Here is a 21,208-nt window from a genome sequence, read left to right as displayed (position 1 = left end):
ATATTAATATATCTTGTTAAATTTGAAAACCTAGATGGCACTTTTCCCAGTATCTTAACTAATTGTGTGTGCTACGCATCTCTTTAATTTGGTTCTTCTATAGCTTGTGGATGAATTTGACTGTTTTGTTCTCCTGGAGAAACTGCTCGTGGCTTTGGCAGCTGTACAGATCTGAGGGTGAAGAACTGGCTGGGTGGCTGGGCTCAAACTGTCATAGTGAATGGAATTCAGTCCGGTTGGCAGCTGGTCACCAGAGGTGTTCCCTAGGGCTCAGTATTGGGACCAGTTTTAACATTTTTATCAGTGATGTGAATGAGGGGATCAAGTGCACCCTCAGTGAGTTCACAGGTGATACCAAGTTAAGTGGGACTGCTAATCTGTAGGTTCTGTAGAGGGATCTGCACAGGCTAGATCAGTGGGCCACGTCCAGTCGCATGACATCCAACAAGGCTAAGTGCTCAGTCCTTCATGTGGGTCATGACAACCCCATGAAGTGGTATTTGCTCTGTCTTAATAGTAAAAAAGCTTTCACATGCACATTGTACTTTGTTGTTTGAGTGTACCTAATCACTTAGAATATGATTCCTGTAGTCCGGAAACTAGAATTTTCTTCTATCTGGCCATGAGATTTGTAATGAAATCCAACCATACTATTTAATTTTTCTACCTTTTCTATTCAAGCAGTCATACTTAACTGTGTGTATGTGTATTTTTCTTCAGTTGCAGAAAGGTGTGTGGGTTTTATTTTAAGGTAAATCGTTGCAGAGGTTTTTTGAGACAATCGAAGCATTTAGTTCAGACATTCTGTTACTTGGATTGGAACTGCTTTCCATTGACAAATGCTGCCTTATAAACCTAAGACATAGTATGATTTATAAGTAAACTAAAACGAAATTAAATCTGTTGCATGTGCTTTACCTTAGTGAAAGGTCACGTCTCCTTCGAAAACAAGCATCCACCTTCTCTCTAGTACTGTGCTGCATGCTGAATTTAAATGGGAGATAGAAGTGTTCACCTTCTTAATAAACAGTTGTTAATGAAGGAGTTCATTGGGGAAGAGTGGGTGGGAGGAGGCCACTGTGACCTCTGTGAACAGTTGGCTTTTGATTAAAAAAGGTACTAATGATTATTTACTTAGTCCTTTTTGGAGTTTGTACACTAAATTTGCTTGGAAACATGATTATGCTATAAGTAGTTATCTTGATTTAGTGCCTTAACTGTGATAGTATCGCCTCTTTCCTAATACACATATCACAACAAAATCCCCAAATAAATAAAGGTTTGTGATCCAGCCACTGTCTGTAGTAAGAAGTGGTAGTGTGTTAGCTCTGAGATGTTGTGTGACAGGTACTTGCTAATATCTTTTCAATATTTGAATTGCTGGACTAAAGAAATTTTTGAAGATTGATCACGCAATTAAGCTGCTAGATGAAGTTAGAGAAGATCAGAGTTTATATTCCTGAGCTTCTAGGTACGTAGTGATTTGTATCACAAAGTTGAAGTTTTTCAACATCATCTGCAGAATAGGGTTTGAAAGCTTTTCATACTGGTGGATTTCATTAAGCTTTCTGAGCTTGACTCAAATTAGTATTACTACCCTGCCGTATTCCCTAAAATCCAGGAAATGAGAGAAAGAAGCTACTCAATGAATAGCAGAATTAATCTAGTCTATAAATGCAAACTGTGTTTCTGTAATGTCATGCTTTCATTGCTTCTAGATCCATTCTTTTTGCCCAATGCAGGATTCTTCTTTGCCTGGCCTTTCTAATTTGCAGTGTTCAGAAGTTATTGGGATCAACAAATTTAATGTGAAAGTGTAACCATATTTTCTGCAGAGCCTAGACTATAATTGTGTGGTTTCTGAGATAATGCTAGGGAGATATATATTGTCATATTTTAAATTCTTTGAGAGTTCTAGAGCATTTGCTATTTGGAGGAACTTTGACAAATTTTAGTGCTTTATATTAATTTTCTTTTGCAAGGTGAAACTTGCAAAGCCAGTTTTAGTGTGGAGGTGCCCATATTGCAACTTTATGATTAAATTTTCTGGGGATTCTGCCTGCACTGGGTATGTTCTATTTGAAGACTGGGATTATAGAGCAGATTGTATTCTACAGCTGTCCTACTTGGAAGGATATCTGATGCCATATGAAACGTTTAAGTGTGCCATCTAGAACAGTCTGCTTTGACTCAAATCTAATCACCCAGCAGGCTGTGATACTCTATTCCAGCACCTATGGGAGCTTCTCACTTGAGTGTGAGGCACAAAGCAGAAGCACAGCTTAACAGTTTTTTTGTGCTGCGGAGGCACAAGACTTAAAGTTTCCAAATCATGATAGTTTGGCAAAGCTCAGATTCAACAAATAAAATCATGAAACATGAAATAGGTGTGTTTCTAGACTTGTTTGCTTGTTTTAAAACTCTGTAAGTCTTTAGCATTTGAGAAGAAATTCCTGCACTCTGCTTGTGTTTTCTTGTCTGGTATCTCTTTCAAAGAGAGAGCCTGGAGAGAAACTGGAAGCCAGAGAGGATTTGCAAGACACTCAAGTATTTAAAACAAGTAGCTGTCAGCTTTTTATTTCTCAGGGGAACACATTAAACAGAAGGTTGACTATAAATTAGTCTAGATGATGACTGACCAGCTGGAGTTGTGTAGTCTTGACTTGGAAGCATGTGGGATGAGTGTTTGTGTTTACTTTCGTGATGTTGGTGGTTGGAATGTGAGGCTGGTAGCTTCGTTTATGGGAAATTGAACTGTTAAGTCGGAGCATAAATGATGTTTCTAAGCTTCACGTTCTAAAGGAAGGTGTTTTACCATTTGGTTGGCTTTGATGGGTGTTGTTCTGTTATGCTCACGGTTATGCTATAATCAGTCAGAAATGCTCTGAAAGTTTCTAATTTTGATTTGTGATATTTGATACAAGTCTCACAAAAGGCTAAGCTAAAAATAAAATAAATAAAAAAAAAAAAAACAAAAACAATCAAAATAGCGATTTTCTCACCTTCATCTTTTGGGGATGTATAAAGGAAGGATTAGGAATTGATGTGCAGCTTTGTTGGGGATTCTGGGACTTCACATCTTTCTTGTTGTTCATCTCAGGACAAATGGAGGGAATGGAAATTCTGCTGAATAGTATTTCCATGAAATTTTGAATCAATCAGAACTCTTTTTCATGTTCTTAAATTGAATGCAGTTATGATTCCCAAGCAATTTTACAACCAAAATGTAAATGTTGCATTTCCATTATTTGAAGCGGTTGGCATTATCAACGGACTACCTGTTGAAAGCTTTATAGTTTTTGAACATTTTAAATGCAGTATTGTGCATCCTGTAGTGGTAACAGTGTGTTAGGGTCTAATGGTCTTCAAGGGAGTTAATGTATTGCTTGTTTATTGGATAGAAAATTGTATCTTTGCACATGCTTTTAAGAGATGATAACTGGAAACCAGCCCTCCAGAATTAATTGTTTTATATAGTAATGAGGTTAAAGCCTTAAAAGAAATGCTGAAGGACATTGGTGAATGTGCTGTCCCTACTGAGATAGTTGAGCACCTGAGAAGCCTTCTCTTCTACTCTTTAGCTGTGTATTGTTTCAGCTACCAGTCATCTTACCACCAGATCTTTGCTTCATTTTCATTTATTTTCCCTAAGGAGTAATAATATTAGAGAAATTCCTGAGTGCACAGTTCAGTCTGTTCATGTGTTACGCACTTTAAATCTTCTTGATGACATTAATAAAATGTGTATATGGCAGCATAAAGTTAACTATAAATGATTGTAATTCATTTTAAAAAGGCAGTATCTTTTTGGAGTGAGGAGGTTGAGCAAAGAAGAGCTGGTTCACAGTGTTTTGGATGGTGATAAAATTCAATAAAAATATTTACTTTTTTTTTCTTTTTTTCTGGGGGAGAGGAAAGTGTGTATTCTTATTTGTCTGTTTTATCCAAGGACTGAATGCTTCTATGCCTGTCCAATACAACCTAACAAGTTATATTACCAATTCAGAAATACTTTGATTTTTGTTTTTATGCAGCTGTTATTGTAAAAAACAAAAAAGGACACCATGATTTCTAACTAAGACACTGTGGAAAATACAGTAGAGTCTTTTCTTAAATCATTTTTTTCTGTACTTCTGCAGTGAAAATGCTCAGAATATGTCTTGTCCTGTAACTGTGGTACATGGTAGACGCTTTCACCATGCTCATGCACAGACAACAGTAGTAAAAACAGCAGCCCAAAGGTAAGACTAAGCGGATTTGTTTATCCAGATGTCCCTGTTGTAAACATCCTTTCTGGTTTTGTACATAATCATTTTTGTACATAATTGTTCACCTTATACTATGAAGTGTTTTAGGAAAACATAATTACATGGTTTGTTGTTTGTTCGTGAGCTTTGATCTCAATTACTGAAGTTTCATAAACTTTATTATTTATGATTTGTATAATCTTAGGAATCACTCATTTTAAAGCACACTATGACATAATCAGAGCGTGGAAATGCTCTAATGGAGGTATATTTAGGAAATACAGTGAAATGGTCATAGTATGCAGTAGAACTTCATGTAACTGGCAACAAATATCAAATGCTCATTCACAGAAACTCCAACTTGTATAAAATTAATCTAAAGGTTAAGCAACAGATAGGACAATCATGAGTAGTCTTTAAATACAGCATAAAATGATTAAAGTGGGACATCTCACAGAAGTGAGATTGTGGATTTTAATAAGTACTTGTTGGAATGGATGACAGGAAACTGTGGAACTGTGGAAATTTACTCAGCTATGCTGATTTAAGCTGTTTTGTTTTGAAAACTTAAAAGCATATCAGGCTTTGGTAAATACTAGGCTCTCTCCCCCCCCCCCCCCCCCCCCAATAGGCTTTTCATACTCAAACATCACAAACATATGAACTAACCATTGCTTTAAGATGTATTTTTTTTTTTAATTTGTCCATTCAGAGCTGTATGCATTATATGGTTTTCCACTGACTTGTCAGCATTTTGTAACCTCTTTTTTCTGCCCCACTTCTGGCAGTGGTGGGATCATATGTAGGCATTACTCTAATTTTTGTCCCATTTCCATCACCTTCATGGCTGTCTTCAGAATAACCAAGCCTATGTACTAACATGAATGAATGATGTGATCCATATACATATTACGGTAATCTGGCATTGAGGAAGCAAACTGAAAATGGATTTTACAGTTCTGTCTCTGACCTACACCATTGTTGCCTCCGTTCATTTCAAAGTCCGCTGTGATTTGTAAATGGAAAATAGCATGGACATTTCCTTCTCTTTAGTAATAGTGGATGCAGTAACAAGGATCTTGCTTTTCTTTATTCCTTAACATCACTGTGAGGCAAGGGTGACTGAAGAGGATTGGCAGAGCTTTTCCCAGGAATAAAAACTAAAAGGCAACATTTATGTAGCCAGTATGGTTTGGGTTGAACCAGCCTCTTTTTTCTTATATACAAAAGAATTTCTATATCTATATTTCTTATTTCTATATTTATATCTATATTTCTTAGAAAAGCTATGTTTAATATTCCCTTGAGGAAAGTGTTGGGAAAGCATGCCATTACCTTTCACTTCTTCTTTTTCTGTCTTTTTTCTCCCTTTCCCTTCTTTTTTTTTTTTTTTTTTTTTCCTTTCTTCCTTAATAATTCTAAGGGATAAAAGCTAATTGAGGTTATTCAAAGTGAGCAGCAAACCATCTGAGACAGCTCTTTCTTGGATCTCTGAATGTTGCCCTTAATGTTAGTGTACTCTGTTAAACTTAGTTGTGAGGTAGTTCTTGGATCCACGTCTGTAAGTGGTTTCAGTCTTACCTAGTTACGTCCCTTAGGCATCTTCAGCATGCAACAAAGTCCACTCGAGTAGTGCCCTTTTTTTTTTCCCATTGCTGTTGAAAGATGGTGCATGGCCATTTACTGGCTTGGGCAGCTCAATTCATTGCTTAAATTTAGGAGGACTGAATCTGGCCTTGATTTTAATCTTCAGGGGACATTGGACTTGCCTGTTTTCCGTTTATCACTTATGAGACTTGGCTTCTTTATAAGCCTATAATGTAATGTGGAGAAAAAAAAAGCAGTGACATCGCATGTGTGACTTACAGAAAGAAAACTAATGCATAATGTAAGCAAGCTGAATATTGCATGAAGTAATTGGTTAGTAGTCCTGTTGAATGTTTCTAAAAATTTTTCTTTTAAGGTTGTTGTTTTATTTCATTTACATTAACAACACAGTTACTTCTTAGGGTCAGAATATTTTTGAAGTTTTAGAGTTGAGAAATGGTCATAAAAAGAAGCAGCCTGATTTGACTGATTGGCCTTTAGAATTTAAGGGTGAGCTTTACAGAGGAACTGTGCAAAGGATATTTAATGCCAGTATCTTTTGCCAGTTGACTCATCTGACTACTCTTTGAAAGGTTCTAAATCTGTTTATGAGTTAATGGATTGAAAATTAACAGAACGTGACCTCATGGCACGCTTCTTTGTCTTTTTTTCTTTCTTCCCTAAGGAGGTGGGGGGGTCTCATTGCAGTTTGATGTGAAAAATGTAGATTTATGAATCAGGAGACTGTAATTGTTAAGGAAAAAAAGTCCTCAGAAGTGTGTGCAGAAAATGTGGTAAACGAAGAATAAAATTTGAGGAATATCCAGACAAAGAGAGGTGGTTATGTGGGAACTGAGTTCTTTTGTTTGTTTGTTTTCCTGTATGAATTTATAGGCAGTGCATAGTTGTGTTCTGTTACTTTGTTTGCATTTGTAGAATATTTATGAAATGTTGATCGGTTACAATGGGGAAAATAATTTTAACAAACCTAACATAACGTTCTTAAATCTGTAGTGGATTATTGAAAGCATAAATAAAATTAAAACCACAAATTACTTCTGAGTAGATGGCAACATCAGTGCCAGAGACACAGACTTATTTATACAGGGTTCTTTGAGAGGGGGTGGTGACACATGGGGCAACCTAATTATGAAAATCCATCAAGTTGAATTTGGAGCTTGTGATGTGTGCTGTGTTCCTCATCTCTTTTTTTGACTTTGCTGCACATGCATGTTAATTTAAATTTTGGCTGAATATCTGTTGCACTGATATTTAAAATATATTATTACAATACAACAAAATTGGTCATTTCAAAACAATATTTTTATAAATACTACCCGTGTTTTTCCAGTGGAATCTGGGGATTAAGTTGAAATTTATTCACTTCTGATGCAAGAGATTTTCAGATACAGCTTAGCCTAATGTTGTGGTTCAATGTTGCTTCATTTAATGAGCACGCAGTCCTATCCTATGCTATTGACTGACTTTTCTCGAAGACTTGGCATTGGAATAGCGTGTTACGTACAGCATGTCTAACAAATCTTACTGCATGAGCTGCATGAAGCAATTTGGAGGGACATTGCTTGTTATAATTCCTGGCTCTATCAAGGATTCTCGTCTCAAAATCCTTCTGAGATGCAAAAGTGAGAATTATTTTCAATGCATTATATTAATACAGGATTTTAAAACAAGCAGGTGAGGCATCTAGGGTGATAACTGGGCATTCTGGATTTCTGCCATCTTTAAGTTTCTTTAGCATTAAAATTTATCATTTTTACGTGTGACTCTGCCATATTTGTAGACAGTTAATCCAAGCTGTGGATTAACTCTACCAGGGATACAGATGCTGGCTATTGTTCCATGTCGAAGTGGTTTGGATTTGACTGCATTCATGATCTCAGATGTGACCCACCCAAATGTGACCTTTATTGTTTGTAAAGGCCAGATTCAGCTGTAAGCAATTTTTACCACTTCCCTGCAATATTGACTGAATATCCCATACCCTAAGTCTAAATTGATGTGTTCAAATTCAGTTTTGAATTCCTTTTACTGTCTTCCCAGAATCCTGAGTATTGTGTAAACTTGAATGCTTTGTGTTTTTGTTGTTTCTTTTGCAGAATTTGTTGACAATTAATCAGATTTTACACACTGAGAAGGAGGCAAAGCAATGTACTATTTATTTAGCCCATTAACCTTTGCTGTCTGTGAAGTAACATCTGTGTATTTATAATTACTGTTGCAAAAATGCTGTGAATAATAATGCTCTTCTGACAGCTAGTGCAGTGAGTGCAAGAGACAATGAAACAGTTACAGCTTTTATCTAATAACTTTTGATTTTAGTGATGTGTGCAACACATGTGGGGCTTTGCATCTTATGTTTTTTTTTCTTTTTTCATATTTTAAGCAATCTGGACCGAAAGGAAAGGTAAGCTTACTGTTGATGAAATGAGCATGGCAATGAGCATTAAGAAAATGAAGTGAATGAGTGCTGTATCAATGCTAGTTAAAGAATAATCAATCCAGTCAATCGTATCTGCTCGTGTGCGAGGGGGGTTGTTTGTTTTGTTCTGTGTTTTTAGTAAAAGAGAATAAATGGACCATAAAATAAACCTCTACATCCATCTCTAAATAATGCCACGTTAATGTGAACTTTGGGTACATTTCCACTGGAAATTACTCAGTTTATGTGTCTGTATATAGTTAGCTGGCTAGCTACAGATATCTCCAGTGTGCAAATAGATAAATTTTAACTTTGGCTGAAATTTAAGAATTTATTGCTAACGCTTCCTAGAGCAAGAGATTTGTGTAATGGAATGGTTCTGAAGCATATCTTAGTTGGTTGTCTTAACAGCTTTTACTGTATCATCTCAGCTGGGTTTGAATAGCATTAAAGGTTTTTATTGTATTACTGTGTACGTTCTGTTAAAGTAGTTAACAGAAAATACGCAGCAAGAACAGACATGCTGTAAGGCTTGTTTGTCACTCATTTTGCATGTTTTACTGACGTTAGTGTTTTTCTAGCAGTATGAAAAAACCTTTGTTTTTCTTTTTATATAGCTTACATTTATGGGTTAGTGTAAACGTTTGGTTGATAATGACAAAGTGTTTTTTTTTTAAAATATCCTATTTATGTATGTGGTTTTGGCAGTATGCTACGCTTGATACCGGGTTGAAATGTTTAAGATGTGTATGTAATGTTTAGTCAATAACAATGTAACACAGAAATCTAATAGAGTTGTTGTTTATGAATTCAGGGTTGTGTAGATTTATTTCAAATTTAGCAGTAAACCCAAACCTTTCTGTTTAACTGCCTTTGTTATTTCTTAAGAGACCAGTTAGCTTTGGTCCTCTAATAAGGAATAGAGCAGAATAGTTCCAGTTGGAAGAGACCTCCAGAGATCATCAGATCCAACTGTCAGACTGCCCAAAGTTAAAGCATATCATAAAGAGTGTAACCAAGCACCTCTTAAACGTGGGCAGGCATGGGGAATCAACCACCTCTCTAGGAAGCCTGTTCCAGGGTCTAGCTACTTTCTCAGTAAAGAAGTTTTTCCTAACATCTAGTGTGAACCTCCCTGATGCTGGCTTGAGCCATTAAGGGATTCAATTATCCTCTTGCTGCCCTGGCTTTGAGTTTATGCATATTTTCCTGTTGTTCTTCGTGTTGCATTTATGTTACTAATTAACTATTTAGTTATTAATGCTTGTAATTTGGTACTTCATGTCATAGGAAAACTGGGGCTGAGTTGTGTACTGGTGATCTTAATTTTCCCCTGGGGACACTGAGTACTTCCTAATCCAGTACAGTTAGATACATTTGTTTTTCCATCATTGCTGTCTTGTCAGGGGAAAGTAATGTAGACAGGAGTTGCTAAATTTAGATTTAATCATTACCATCATGATAAGTGCAGCTGCAACCCCCCACTTTCTGGGCCAGATAGGTCTACTGACCTGCATACTAAAAATCCAACTCCTATGCTGCTGCTTCTGTCTTTCATAGCATCACAGAACGGTTTGGGTTGGAAGGGACCTTAAAGACCCTCTAATTCCAACCCCCCGGCCATGAGCAGTGACACCTCCCACTAGACCAGGTTGCCCAAAGTCCCATCCAACCTGGTCCTTGGTACCCCACTTTTTTTGTAAGACATGCTAAAGGTAAATCATACCTCTGCAGCTTCGTGCTAACTGTTTTATCATGCCTTGCTCTGTTTTTGTGTAACGATTTTGAAACCAGCAACCTGTGTGCTGTGGTACACAAGTATTAGCAGTGTGGGGAGTATTAGTATACTAAGTATTAGCAGAGTGGGGAGAGTAAGGAAGGGCTGAATAAGACGTACCCTGAAAGAGCCACTCTGTGCATTAAACACAGCTCTTGTGTGAGCTGTACACCCACAATAGGATTCGGTACAGCCATATAATGCATGGTATTTTTGTTAGGTCTCCTATTGGATCATCAGTAGTCTGATCTAAGACAGCATTGTTTGCATCTTAAATTCCCAGATTCGGATGTTTTCTGCAGGGTTATTCTTTTCTGGCATAGCCAGAAGCTGTTCTCTTTTTTTTATTTTTTCTTTGTAGAAAAGAAATTTGAATACCCAAATTTTGTTTTAGCAGGAAGTTGTCACAGGGGTTGGTCTGCCACCTTCACCAAGGTGAAGATAGTAAGGTCCAATTCCATCAGCAAAGGAAAATGACAATAATCTTTAATTGGACAGGTTTCCAAATCTTGTGTGCTGAAAATACAGAATCAGTGATACTGTTTTGACTGGGCAAAGCATGTTACTTGGGAAAGCTACACCATTTAAATGTTAAGACATGTCAGAAGTTTGGGGTTCTCTACAGTCCGGACTGTCTCAGTATTTTTGTCATGTCTGTTGCAGGAAGTACCTGGTCTCTTATGGTCTTGTAACTTATGTTCTGCTGTTTGATGCTTTACCTTTTGATGTTGCTTTTAGCAAATACTGGTCTATCTTTCTTGTACTTAACAGGTATTAAAATCAAAACTGTTTATAATGGATGAGATAAATGAGATGCCTAAAACAATTTAAGCTCTGAGCATGGAGTCTTGCTCTTCAAGCAAAATCTAAATCTTGTAAGAGCTATTTTTAGGAAACTTAACAGGCAAAAAAAAAATGCAATATGTTATTCAGCAAGATGGCAGGAACAGCAATCAATATCGTATTTTCTTTTTTCTTTATTAAGTACAATACGTAGATAGTCTTGCATCTTGATTTTTTTTTTGCTGTTTGATCCCTCCTTTATTCTTTTTGAAGTGCAAGATTGAGTTTGAGTTTTATTAATAGGATTTAACAGTAAAAAAGTATTAGTTTTGAGGTGCTTTACTTTTTTTAGTTTTTACACAAGTAAATTGTTCAGTATCCTAAGAACTGTACTGTAGAAGGTATCAGTGGATTTGACACTGTTCAAACATCTAGAAATTTCATGCCGACGAGGGAGTCTGTGTTTTGCCATGTAAAGTCTTGTGATGGTGGTCTCTGCCTTTTTGTATATTTTTTTTTTCGGTGCAAGGAAACTGGTAGGAGGAACATCAAGTTGTTAAGCTCCTATGAGAGGACTGTTACCATCTCCAAGAAAACATACTTCTTAGATTAAATCTGCAGTTGAATTATGTTTATAGTTGTCTTTGCTTTGTGTTGGAAACAAGTGACTTCAAACCTGGTATTGAATTGTGGAACAAGTTAAACTGTTTTGGATAGCTTCAGCTGATTTGGAGCTGTTAACTTCAGCTGGTGGTCTCAGATGTGTGGACAGGGCACTAAGGCATAGGGTTTAGTAATAGGTCAGGCTGATGGTTGGACATGGTGATCTTGAAGGTCTTCTCCGACCTAGGTGATTCTTCAACTTCTCTATTAGTCTGTGTTAAGTCACCTGAGCTAGGAGTGTCATGCACTGATTGTATTTGGGTGCATTGAAGAGACATGGTGGGTCACTTACCAAATCTTTACCCATAAATAATAATTGCAAGATATATATGTGAGTATATATATATATATGTGTATATATATAAATCTTATATATATCTTTTATATATATATGTATGTATGTATCTTGCAATTATGATTTATGGATATTTATATATATATATGGTGTGTATATATATGGGTGTATATATATATTATTTATGGGTATTTGTATATATATATTACTTCACTGTAAGTAAAATGGAAAAGCTAATGAATAATTAGAAAACATTGGAGAAATAGGAGTATTCATTCCCACCATGAAGTTAGATGCTGCAGAACTGAAGTCGCTTCTGAGATTCAAGAACGAGAACTACTTTATGTTGAAGTGATAGATTGCATGATGTCTTTAACGTAGGAAGACAGTATCTGGTTGGTGTTGTCACTGGCCTTTTTGCCTTCTGTGGTCATGGAGCTACCTTTGAGAAGCCAGGTCTGTTGGGAGCAGCTGATGGGATTCATGTGACCAAGTGAGGCAAGAGAGTATTTGCCAACAAGCTGGCCAAACTTACAGTGAGAGCTTTAAGCTGGACTTCATGGGGAAGGGGATGGAGTTTCGAATTGCAGAAGAGCATGGGGTTGTTGTGTTGGGAGCCAACAGGGAAACACCTCTGGAATTCCTCAAGAGAATTAGCGTGTGTTCCTCTAAAGAGGTGATCCAGCAGCAGACCAGCTGAAATCTCTTTGTGCTAGTGCACATAGCTTAGGTAACAAATAGGAGTAGTGGGAAGGCAGTGCGCACCTAGAAATCTGTGGTCTAGTTGCTACTAATGAAACTTGGTTTTCCCAATGGTGGGACGAATCACAACTGGAGCACTGCAGACGTTGGCTTCAGACTGTTCAGAAGGGAAAGGCAAGGAAAGCAGAGCAGGGGAGTTGTTCTCTGTGGAAAAATAGAACGACTGCACAGAGCTGTAACAACAGGATGGGAGCTTATGGGTAAATAAAATAAAATAATAAGGGGCCAAGCCAACAAAGGAAACCTTATGGTTGGTGTTGACTACAAGCCACCTGCCAAAGGGGAGCTTGTTGACAAAGCATTCTTAATTCAACTGCAAGAAACATTGTGGAGGCTCTGATCTTGCGGGGGGACTTCAGTCGCTCTGCTATCAGCTGGAAAAGCAGCCCAGCAAGCTGTAAGGAGTCCAGGAGGCTCTTGGAGTGCATTGAGGATAATTTCTTAATCCAGGTGATAGTCCAAGGAGAGAAGTGCTACTGGACCTGTTGCTCACCAACCCAGGTGAACTAATTAGAGAGATGAAGACTGGTGGCAGCCCAGGCTGCAGTGGAATTCATGATCCTGAGGGCTATGGTAAAGAGTAAAGTCAAGACCCTGAGTTTTAGGAGAGTGAACTTCCAGTTGTTCAAGGAATTAGTGGGTGGGACTCCCTGGGAAACTGCCCTTAGGGATAAAGGAGCAGAACAGAGCAGGCACGACACTTAAGGATGTTTTTCTTAGAGCACAAGAGCTCTCTGTTTTTGTGTGTAAGAAATCTGATGAGGGTAGGAGATTAGCACAGCTGAGTAATAAGGAGGACCCTGGGAACTACTGACTAGTCAGGCTCACCTCAGTGCCCAGTAAGATCGTGATGGAACAGACCTTCAGGAAGTCATGTTGAAACATACGGAAGACAAGGGAGTTGATTAGAGACAGCCAACAGGGCTTGTCTCCATGTGCAACCATGTGCAAATCATGCCTGACTCATCTAGTGACCTTCTGTAATGGAGCAACTGTTCCATAGTGTAGTGGGTTTACGTGGCAAGGTTTTGGTAGCAGGGAGCCATAGGGGTGGTTTCTGTGAGAAAGATCTAGAAGCTGCCCCATGTTTGGGAAGGGCCCCATTGTTTTCCAGATCCGAGCCAATAAGCGATGTTGTTTTTCGCCTCTGTGAGAGCATATTTAAGACAGGGAAAAAACGCTGCGCCACACAGCAGCCGGGAGAGTGAGAGGAGTGAGGAACAGCCTTGCGCCAAGGTCAGTGTAGAGGGAGGGGGAGAGGTGCTCCAGGCGCCGGAGCAGAAGTCCCCTGCGGCCTGTGGTGAGGACCATGGTGAAGCAGGATGGCCCCCTGCAGCCCATGGAGTACCACGGTGGAGCAGGGTTCCATGCTGCAGCCCGTGGAGGAGACCACGGTGGAGCAGGTGGCCCTGCACCGACGGAGGCTGCCGCCTGTGGAAGACCCCTGCCGGAGCAGATTCCGGGCCGGACCTGTAGCCCGTGGAGAGGAGCCCACGCAGGAGCAGGTGATCTGGCAGGAGCTGCTGCCCGTAGGGGAGCCAGGTTGGAGCAGTTTTCTCCTGAGGGATGGACCCCGTGGTACGGACCCATATCTGGAGCAGTTCTGGAAGAGCTGCTGCCTGTGGGAAGCCCACGCCGGATCAGTTCATCAAGGACTGCATCCCGTGGGTGGGACCCCACAGCACAGGGGACGAGAGTGACCGAGAAGGAGCGGCAGAGAAGAAGTGCTGTAGACTGACCATAACCCCCATTCCCCGTTCCCCTGCGCCGCTCGGGGGGAGGAGGTGGAAGAGGGTGGATGGGGGGGGAAGGTGCTTTTGGTTTTTTTCTTTGTTTTCTCACTTCTCTCGCTTGTTAGTTGTAGGCAATAAATCTTACTATCTCCTTATGCCGAGTCTGTTTTGCCCGTTACAATAATTATTGCGTGATTTTCTCGTCCTTATCTCAATCCTTGAGCCCTTTTCACATATTTTCTCCCCATTCCTCTTTGAGGAGGGGGAGTGAGAGAGCGGCTGTGGTGGAGCTCGGCTGCCCACTCGAGCGGAACCACGACACATAGACAAAGGAAAAACTGCTGATGTTCTCTGAGACCTTTGATACTGTTTCACAACATTCTTGCCGCTGCATTAGAGGGATGTTGGTCCAGAGGGTGGGCTGTTAGAGGGACAAAGAGTTGTCTGGTTAGCCATGTCCAGGGAGTTAGTTAACAACACAGTGTCCAAGTGTAAACCACTGACAGGTGGCATCCCTCAAGGGTTCATGCTGGGACTGACGCTATTCAGTATCTTCAGTGACATAGTGGGATTGAGTGCACCCTCAGCAAGTGATAACACCAAGCAGGGGGGTGTAGTTGATAGGCTTGAGGCTGCCATCCAGAGGGACATTGAGGGAGGCTTGGGAGGTGGGCCTGTGTGAGCTTCATGAAATTCAGCAAGGCCAAGTGCAAGGTCCTGCTCCTGGGTTGGTGCAGTCCCCGATATGATTACAGGCTGGGTGAAGAACGCGTGGAGAGCAGCCCTGCAGAGAAGGACTTAGGTATGCTGGTGGATGAAACATTGGATGCGAGCTGGCAGTGTGCACTTGCAGCCTGGAAAGCCAGCTGTTTCCTGAGCTGCAACGAAAGAAGCGTGGCCAGCAGATCAAGGGAGGTGATTGCCCCCCTCTACTCTGCCCCCGTGAGACCCCACCTGGAGAAGGATGGTGAGGCCCTGGCACAGGTTGCCCAGAGAAGCTGTGGATGCCCCATCCCTGGAGCTGTTCAAGGCCAGGCTGGATGGGGCTTTGGGCAACCTGGTTTGGTGGGAGGTGTCCCTGCCCATGGCAGGGGGATTGGAACAGATTGTCTTTAAAGGCCCTTCCAACCCAAGCCTATGACTCTAATGATGATTAAATCATCAGACGTAAGAACTCCAGTTTAACATTCCAGCTGATTCTTGCTAAGAAGATTAACTGAGAGATGTACATCTTGTTAGCAAATGTCTGAGTTACAGGAATTTATGAAGCTGAAAAAAATAATACAAGACCTTGCTTGAGGCTGAGCACTCTGTTACAGAGAAAGCTTGAGACTGACAGTATGATGAGGGCTTTTCTGGCCCTCACAGTCTGGTCTTCTGTGTTTTATTTATGAGTAAAAATTCTGAACAAGCATTATTTAAAAATAGAGTAAAAATAAAAGCCTTAATATATGTTTGCAGATTTCCAGTGATTAATGTAATTAACATATTCATACTGCATTTAACATTCGTTTAAATGCTGCTGGTGTTGTGTAAGAAGTGATTGATTATTTGTTGCAGTATTAACTGCTAAATTGTCTCTTGCCTTTCCATTAGTCTTGGTCAACTTCTGGCTTGGTTACATAGGGTTATGGGAGTGCTCTCAGGTGCCTAATTTTGGATGATTAAGAGAATTTTTCCTAACGTGTAGTTGGATGTAACAAGTTCATTGTGAGCATGAATAACAGTCTTTTACTGTTGGAGAAGCAAGATACTCAATTTATGCTAGCCCTTGTGTATTTTTCATATCTCCTGTAATAATATGTGTGGGGTTTTTTTCCTACCCTTTAGTGTGGTATTTTTGTCATTGGTTTTGGTAGTAACAGCTTCCTGTTACATAATGCTTAGTTGGCGCTCTGCCTCACGTTTCTCCCAATTTTGCCTGTCAAGTAATCCCTTCTCGATTTGAACTTTTAATGAAATCAAAACAAAATCAAGTAGTTTGTGAACAAATATTCATGTTGAGTTTCTGATTGTGGTGAAGTTTATGTGTGGAGATGGTTTAAAAAAAAACAAACAAAAAACAAACCACAAAACTTGTGTAGGAGCAGGATTGTTTCAGAAATGCATTTGACACGGTAACAACTGAATCAGTCTAATCTGTAATATGCTTGTGGGCACTAATGGTGAAGTGCTCTAACTTCCCAACATTTCGTGCTGCAATCCAGCCACACTTGTTTTTGAACCTTTTTTCTCCCCAAGTTTTTTGGCATGGTGCAGCTCCTCAGCACAGCAAAACCTGTTTGTGTTTAGTACAGGGTTAATAAATTTAGAGGGCCAGGCTTGATAAGAAAAAACATAAAAGGCATTGTAGAATAATCTTGTTCCAAAGATGTTAATAATCAAGTGTTGGGAGACCCTGAGAAGTGCTAGCTGGAAACGCAGGATATTCAAAGGTCCTGATGCTCTGCTGCAGTAATGTATTACTTGCTGAAACAAAGATTTATTCCTCGTTTTGAAATCTGTTTCAGCCATAGCTGAATCATTGTCAGGTGGGCCCTAAAGATTTAGCTGTGTTTGTCTGAGATGTTATTGCCTACAGCTGTTTACTTTGCTCCCTTTGGTGCTGATTTTTGTCCTTGTATTCAGAGGTGGCATTGTGGGATGCATGTGACCCATTTGCAACCGAGAGCACTGACTTGATTTGGCAATAAAAGCAGTTTCTGCTGAAGTTGTAGACAAGGCTTCCTGTGTTTCAGGTGCATGTCATGTCATGTTCTAACAGTAACAACAACCTACAGCTGCAGATCAGGGTAAGAGCAGGGAAGGAGAACTCCCATTAACAGTAACTGAGATGCAGTATCAGCAATCTTAATTTGATGGTAATTTGATTTGACATGCTTTTGTGTAAATTGAAAATATCTTTTAGGAGACTCAAAATGATAATGCCTAATATATGAACAGATATATGATACATTATGCAAATTATGCCAACTGAAGTTTTCTTACCAACTAATTTGTCTGCATAATGTTATTTTCTTAAGCAAAGATATAAGTTGTTTCTTCACTTGTGTTCTTTATATTTTTTGGCCACGCAATTTTTGACATCAGATGTCTTTCCTGTCTTTTGCATTTTCTTATCTTTTTTTTTTTATGTTGTGGAGTTTAAGATGTGGAATCTGATATTGCTGAAGTAATAGTTGTTTCTATTTTTGGATTTTTAAAGTATCTATGTTATACTTCATGAATATGGAGGAGGAGATACAGGCATCAGTCCTTGAAGACTTTGGTCTGAAAGTAAGACTTAAAAGCTATTGATTACTGTGAAAAAGGATTTAGATCAGAAACACTTCTAAGACCTTTACTGTAGCAGTTGCTAGCATTCTGGTGATATTTTTTTTTAAGTGTACACATAGCATGTTAGAGGAGATATTTATTCATAACTTTAAGATGCAGTTCAGATTTCTTTTTCCATGTGTAATTGTGGCAAAAATATAATGGTCTCAGTTGAAAGAACAGCTATATCTAATTTATTTTGCAGAAAAGAATATCCCCCTCAGCTTCAGAAAGTAGAAGCAGATCACATTAGGTTACCACGACCTCAAGGAGTGGGTAAGTTATCTAAAAATTTTAGAATTCTCATTTCTTTTAAGCAGAGATGTTTGTTTATTTGTTTGTTTCAATTGCTGCCATGGGCAAATATGTTGCCAAACTTTGAGTAACCTTTAGTATATTTATCCTTGTATCATTATAGTTCTATACAGGTTTATGCAAGAAGGAAGACTTTTTTTTTTTGACAGATTTTTGCAACCTGTTCAGTAATGCTATAATAAACTTTAAATTAGGCATCAGTTATTTTAAATACAAGTGGAACTGGGAAAATTTAGAGTAATAAAATTGTTTGGTCTGGAAGTAATGATGTTCATTTCAGATTTGTCAGTACAGATACAGGTAGTCTGTGAACCAGCAAGACTATCTGTATATATTGAAGAAGTGTTCGTATATATTAAAATTGTAGCCTGTAAAAAAAAAAAGTTCCAGGATGGAGACTGTAATTAAACTTGTGAGCCTAACTGGCATTTTTACATTAAACTGAAATATAAGGCACTGTTGTACAACATACTGAAAAGCCCCTTTTATAAGAAGATCTCACTCTGTACACTGTTAGTTTAAATAGTTTGTGTGCTTCTTTGTTCCTGTACTCTTCTAGTACCTAAATTAACGCCCCAATATAAAACAAGATTCAGCAGTATAGCTCAGTGTACTGCTGAGTCTTGTGCTGAAGGAATAAATCCTGAATTATGCAAAATATTTTCAATTGTTCTAAATGCATTCACCAGAAATCTTTTTGTGAAAATTACCAGCAGCAGCATCTAGCAGATCCTCCAGTAGCAAAGGCTTCCTTCTAGTTGTAGTAAAGTCTCCCCTACAGCCAAAGAGAGACTTTGGCCTTGAGGCTGTGCAAGGCCAGAGTCTCCTCTGAAGATGTGAAACTAGAAATTGTAAGCAAGAGATGCAAAAATAGTAATAATCAAAATTTTAAATATTATTTTAGGGATTTTTTTTATTTATACAAGAAGTCATAAGACACTTCTTTACATGAATGAAACTGTATAGTTTGTTGCATGTTTTTAAAATGGTTAATGTTTAGTTCAGATTAGTGTTCATGAAGAAGAAAGTTGGCCATAATTGCATCTGAGCAGACATTTCTTGTTAACGTTTGCATTTTTTTTCCTCCTAGACAGTATAATGGAAAACACAGAAGAGTCAGAATCGGAATCAGAATCTGAAATTAAAAGAAAGGTGCAACAGAAACGTCACTGCAATTCATATCAGTCTGACTTGTCCCTATCTTCTTCTACAAAAAAAGGCTTAACCCAGTTAAAGGTAAAAAAAAAAAAAAAAAAAAAAAAAGTTGAACTTTAAAAGTTAATGCATATTTCAAAAAAGAAGCATTCAGGTTGTAAAATAAGTTGATTTTCTAAAAATCGTTATAGTTGGGAGCAGAATGTAAACATTTAAACCAAAAAAAAACTTATGGCAGTGCAGATATTTAAGTGCTAATACTGATGCCAACTGTTGAAATACTTACTTTGTGAATTGAACAAACAGATGGTGCACTGGAAAGCAAAAGAGCCTGTGTTTAAATTGATTGGGGAATCTGATCTGTGCTTATTGGGATAATCCAGGAAGTGACACCATTGGTTTGACATATATGAAATAGAGGAATAACATTTCACACTTTGATGGAATTTATTTAATATAAATTCATACATAATTTTCAGAATTTATATAGAAATAAGGTTGGTGTCCATGAGCCAGACCATGTGTAGCTGACCACAACGCTACAAGAAACTCTCTATCTCCCTGGTGGAAAAAGCATCAGACTTGATTACATTGTTTCAAGATCTTGATTTTATTTCCAAAACCGCAGTACAGGTTTCACTTGTAAACAAAATTTAATAATTACATCTGGTACTTTTTCCCATGAGTGCTTGCAGTGAAATTTTCAAACAGTAAGCTTAAAAATGAGACAAAAACATATGTTACTAATCAGAGTGTATTAGGAGATTGCAAAAAGAGATCAACGATGATACATCCTCACAAATTTTGTCAGAGTTATATTTAAGTTCAGCCTCTGAGAAGTGCCTATATTGCTGATTACATAAAGTTAGGGGGATTTGTCCTTACTTTGTTCCCTGTGCTCCCAGCAGGCCACCATTAAAAGTACAACACAGGGCTGGATGAATGTTTACTCCTGTCCCCTAGGATAGTTACGATTCTGTAAGATTGCACAGTTTGTGGATACACTTTCTGAGTATAGGACCTGTTGTGTTAATCTGAGCTTTGTGTTTTGAGTAGAAACGTAACTTTTCATCAGCTTAATAGCTGATATCAGGGGAGAAAGTATGGTTATGGGATAATTATGTTACTATAAATTACAAATTCATAGATAAATAAGAAAAGCCAGTAGAAATCAAGCTGCAACTGATTTTATTGGCAGAAATTGTTTGTTTCTTTTTAAACAGGTTAGGAGTTTAATCTTCTGCCTTAAATCAATTCAATCCTTTAACAATGTTTTATGCATTTGTTGTGAACCATATGCTTTTTAGTGAAGCGTGCACTGCCACGATATGTAAATGATCCATATAGATGTTTATGGAACCTTTGAACAATTCAAATGTGTTAGTTGTAGTTGTGGTTTCATGCCAGAGGAATTGCAGACAACCAGCTGCTTGTCAGGCAAAGTGCAAATGGTATTCATCTTCCTATACTGTAACAGGTTGTATTAATTGTTAAAAATTTACGGAAGTTTGGTAGGAGGGAGGATTGCATTTTGTACGTACTTAGTGAAAAACAAAAGCTTTGGATGCTAAAACTTATAGAGATAGGGCAGAGTCATAGAATATTTGTATTTTGCAGGTGATATATTATTCAAGTCATGAAGCAGATAAGATACATTAGGTAGAACTCACCTACTTAAGTAGTTACTCAGAGTCCAGCTTAAAAAATAATAATAAAAAAAAAAAAGAGTATGTCTTTGGGAATTAAACACAGCAACCCCACCATCAGATTGCCTGCTCTCAAACCATGGAAAGGAATTTGTTTTCAATTTTTGGTTTGTGCTTGAGGTGGAGGGCTGCAGTTATTCTGTACTTAAGATCTTTCAGGTATGATAGGCTATTGAATATTTTCATGTCCGATTGAAATTCTTCCATGTGATCAGCTGTATCTCTGTAAAAGGTACACTCTGTAAATCAGCATTGAGACACAGTACATCAATACTGTACTCCTGTCACTTGCTATGTTATCTTACTACTCAGATTTAAAGGTCTGACAGGCTCTTTATACATTTTTTCTTGAATCTGTTTTGCTGTGGTATGTGTAGCTTTGTTAAATTGCAGAAAAGTTGTAAAAAATAATATGTTCTCTTTCTGTAAC

At 38.3% G+C, this 21,208-nt stretch overlaps 1 protein-coding gene across 3 annotated transcripts in view; it reads left to right on the top strand.

Moving 5' to 3' along the window:
• SENP6 (SUMO specific peptidase 6) overlaps positions 1 to 21,208 on the top strand; it is an 83,121-nt gene that overhangs the window by 28,445 nt on the left and 33,468 nt on the right. The window contains exons 5-8 of one of the 3 annotated variants that reach the window (XM_084284301.1): positions 4,140 to 4,241; positions 8,239 to 8,259; positions 17,808 to 17,878; positions 19,008 to 19,153. In XM_084284301.1, the coding sequence (XP_084140427.1) occupies positions 4,140 to 4,241; positions 8,239 to 8,259; positions 17,808 to 17,878; positions 19,008 to 19,153 (340 nt within the window). The remainder of the gene's footprint in view (positions 1 to 4,139; positions 4,242 to 8,238; positions 8,260 to 17,807; positions 17,879 to 19,007; positions 19,154 to 21,208) is intronic. The other 2 variants (XM_084284302.1, XM_084284303.1) reach the window with 2 other exon arrangements.

The sequence above is a fragment of the Netta rufina genome, assembly GCF_964035555.1.
Source record: "Netta rufina genome assembly, chromosome: 3".
Lineage (NCBI taxonomy): Eukaryota > Metazoa > Chordata > Aves > Anseriformes > Anatidae > Netta > Netta rufina.
This window is presented reverse-complemented; position numbering and strand designations above follow the sequence as displayed.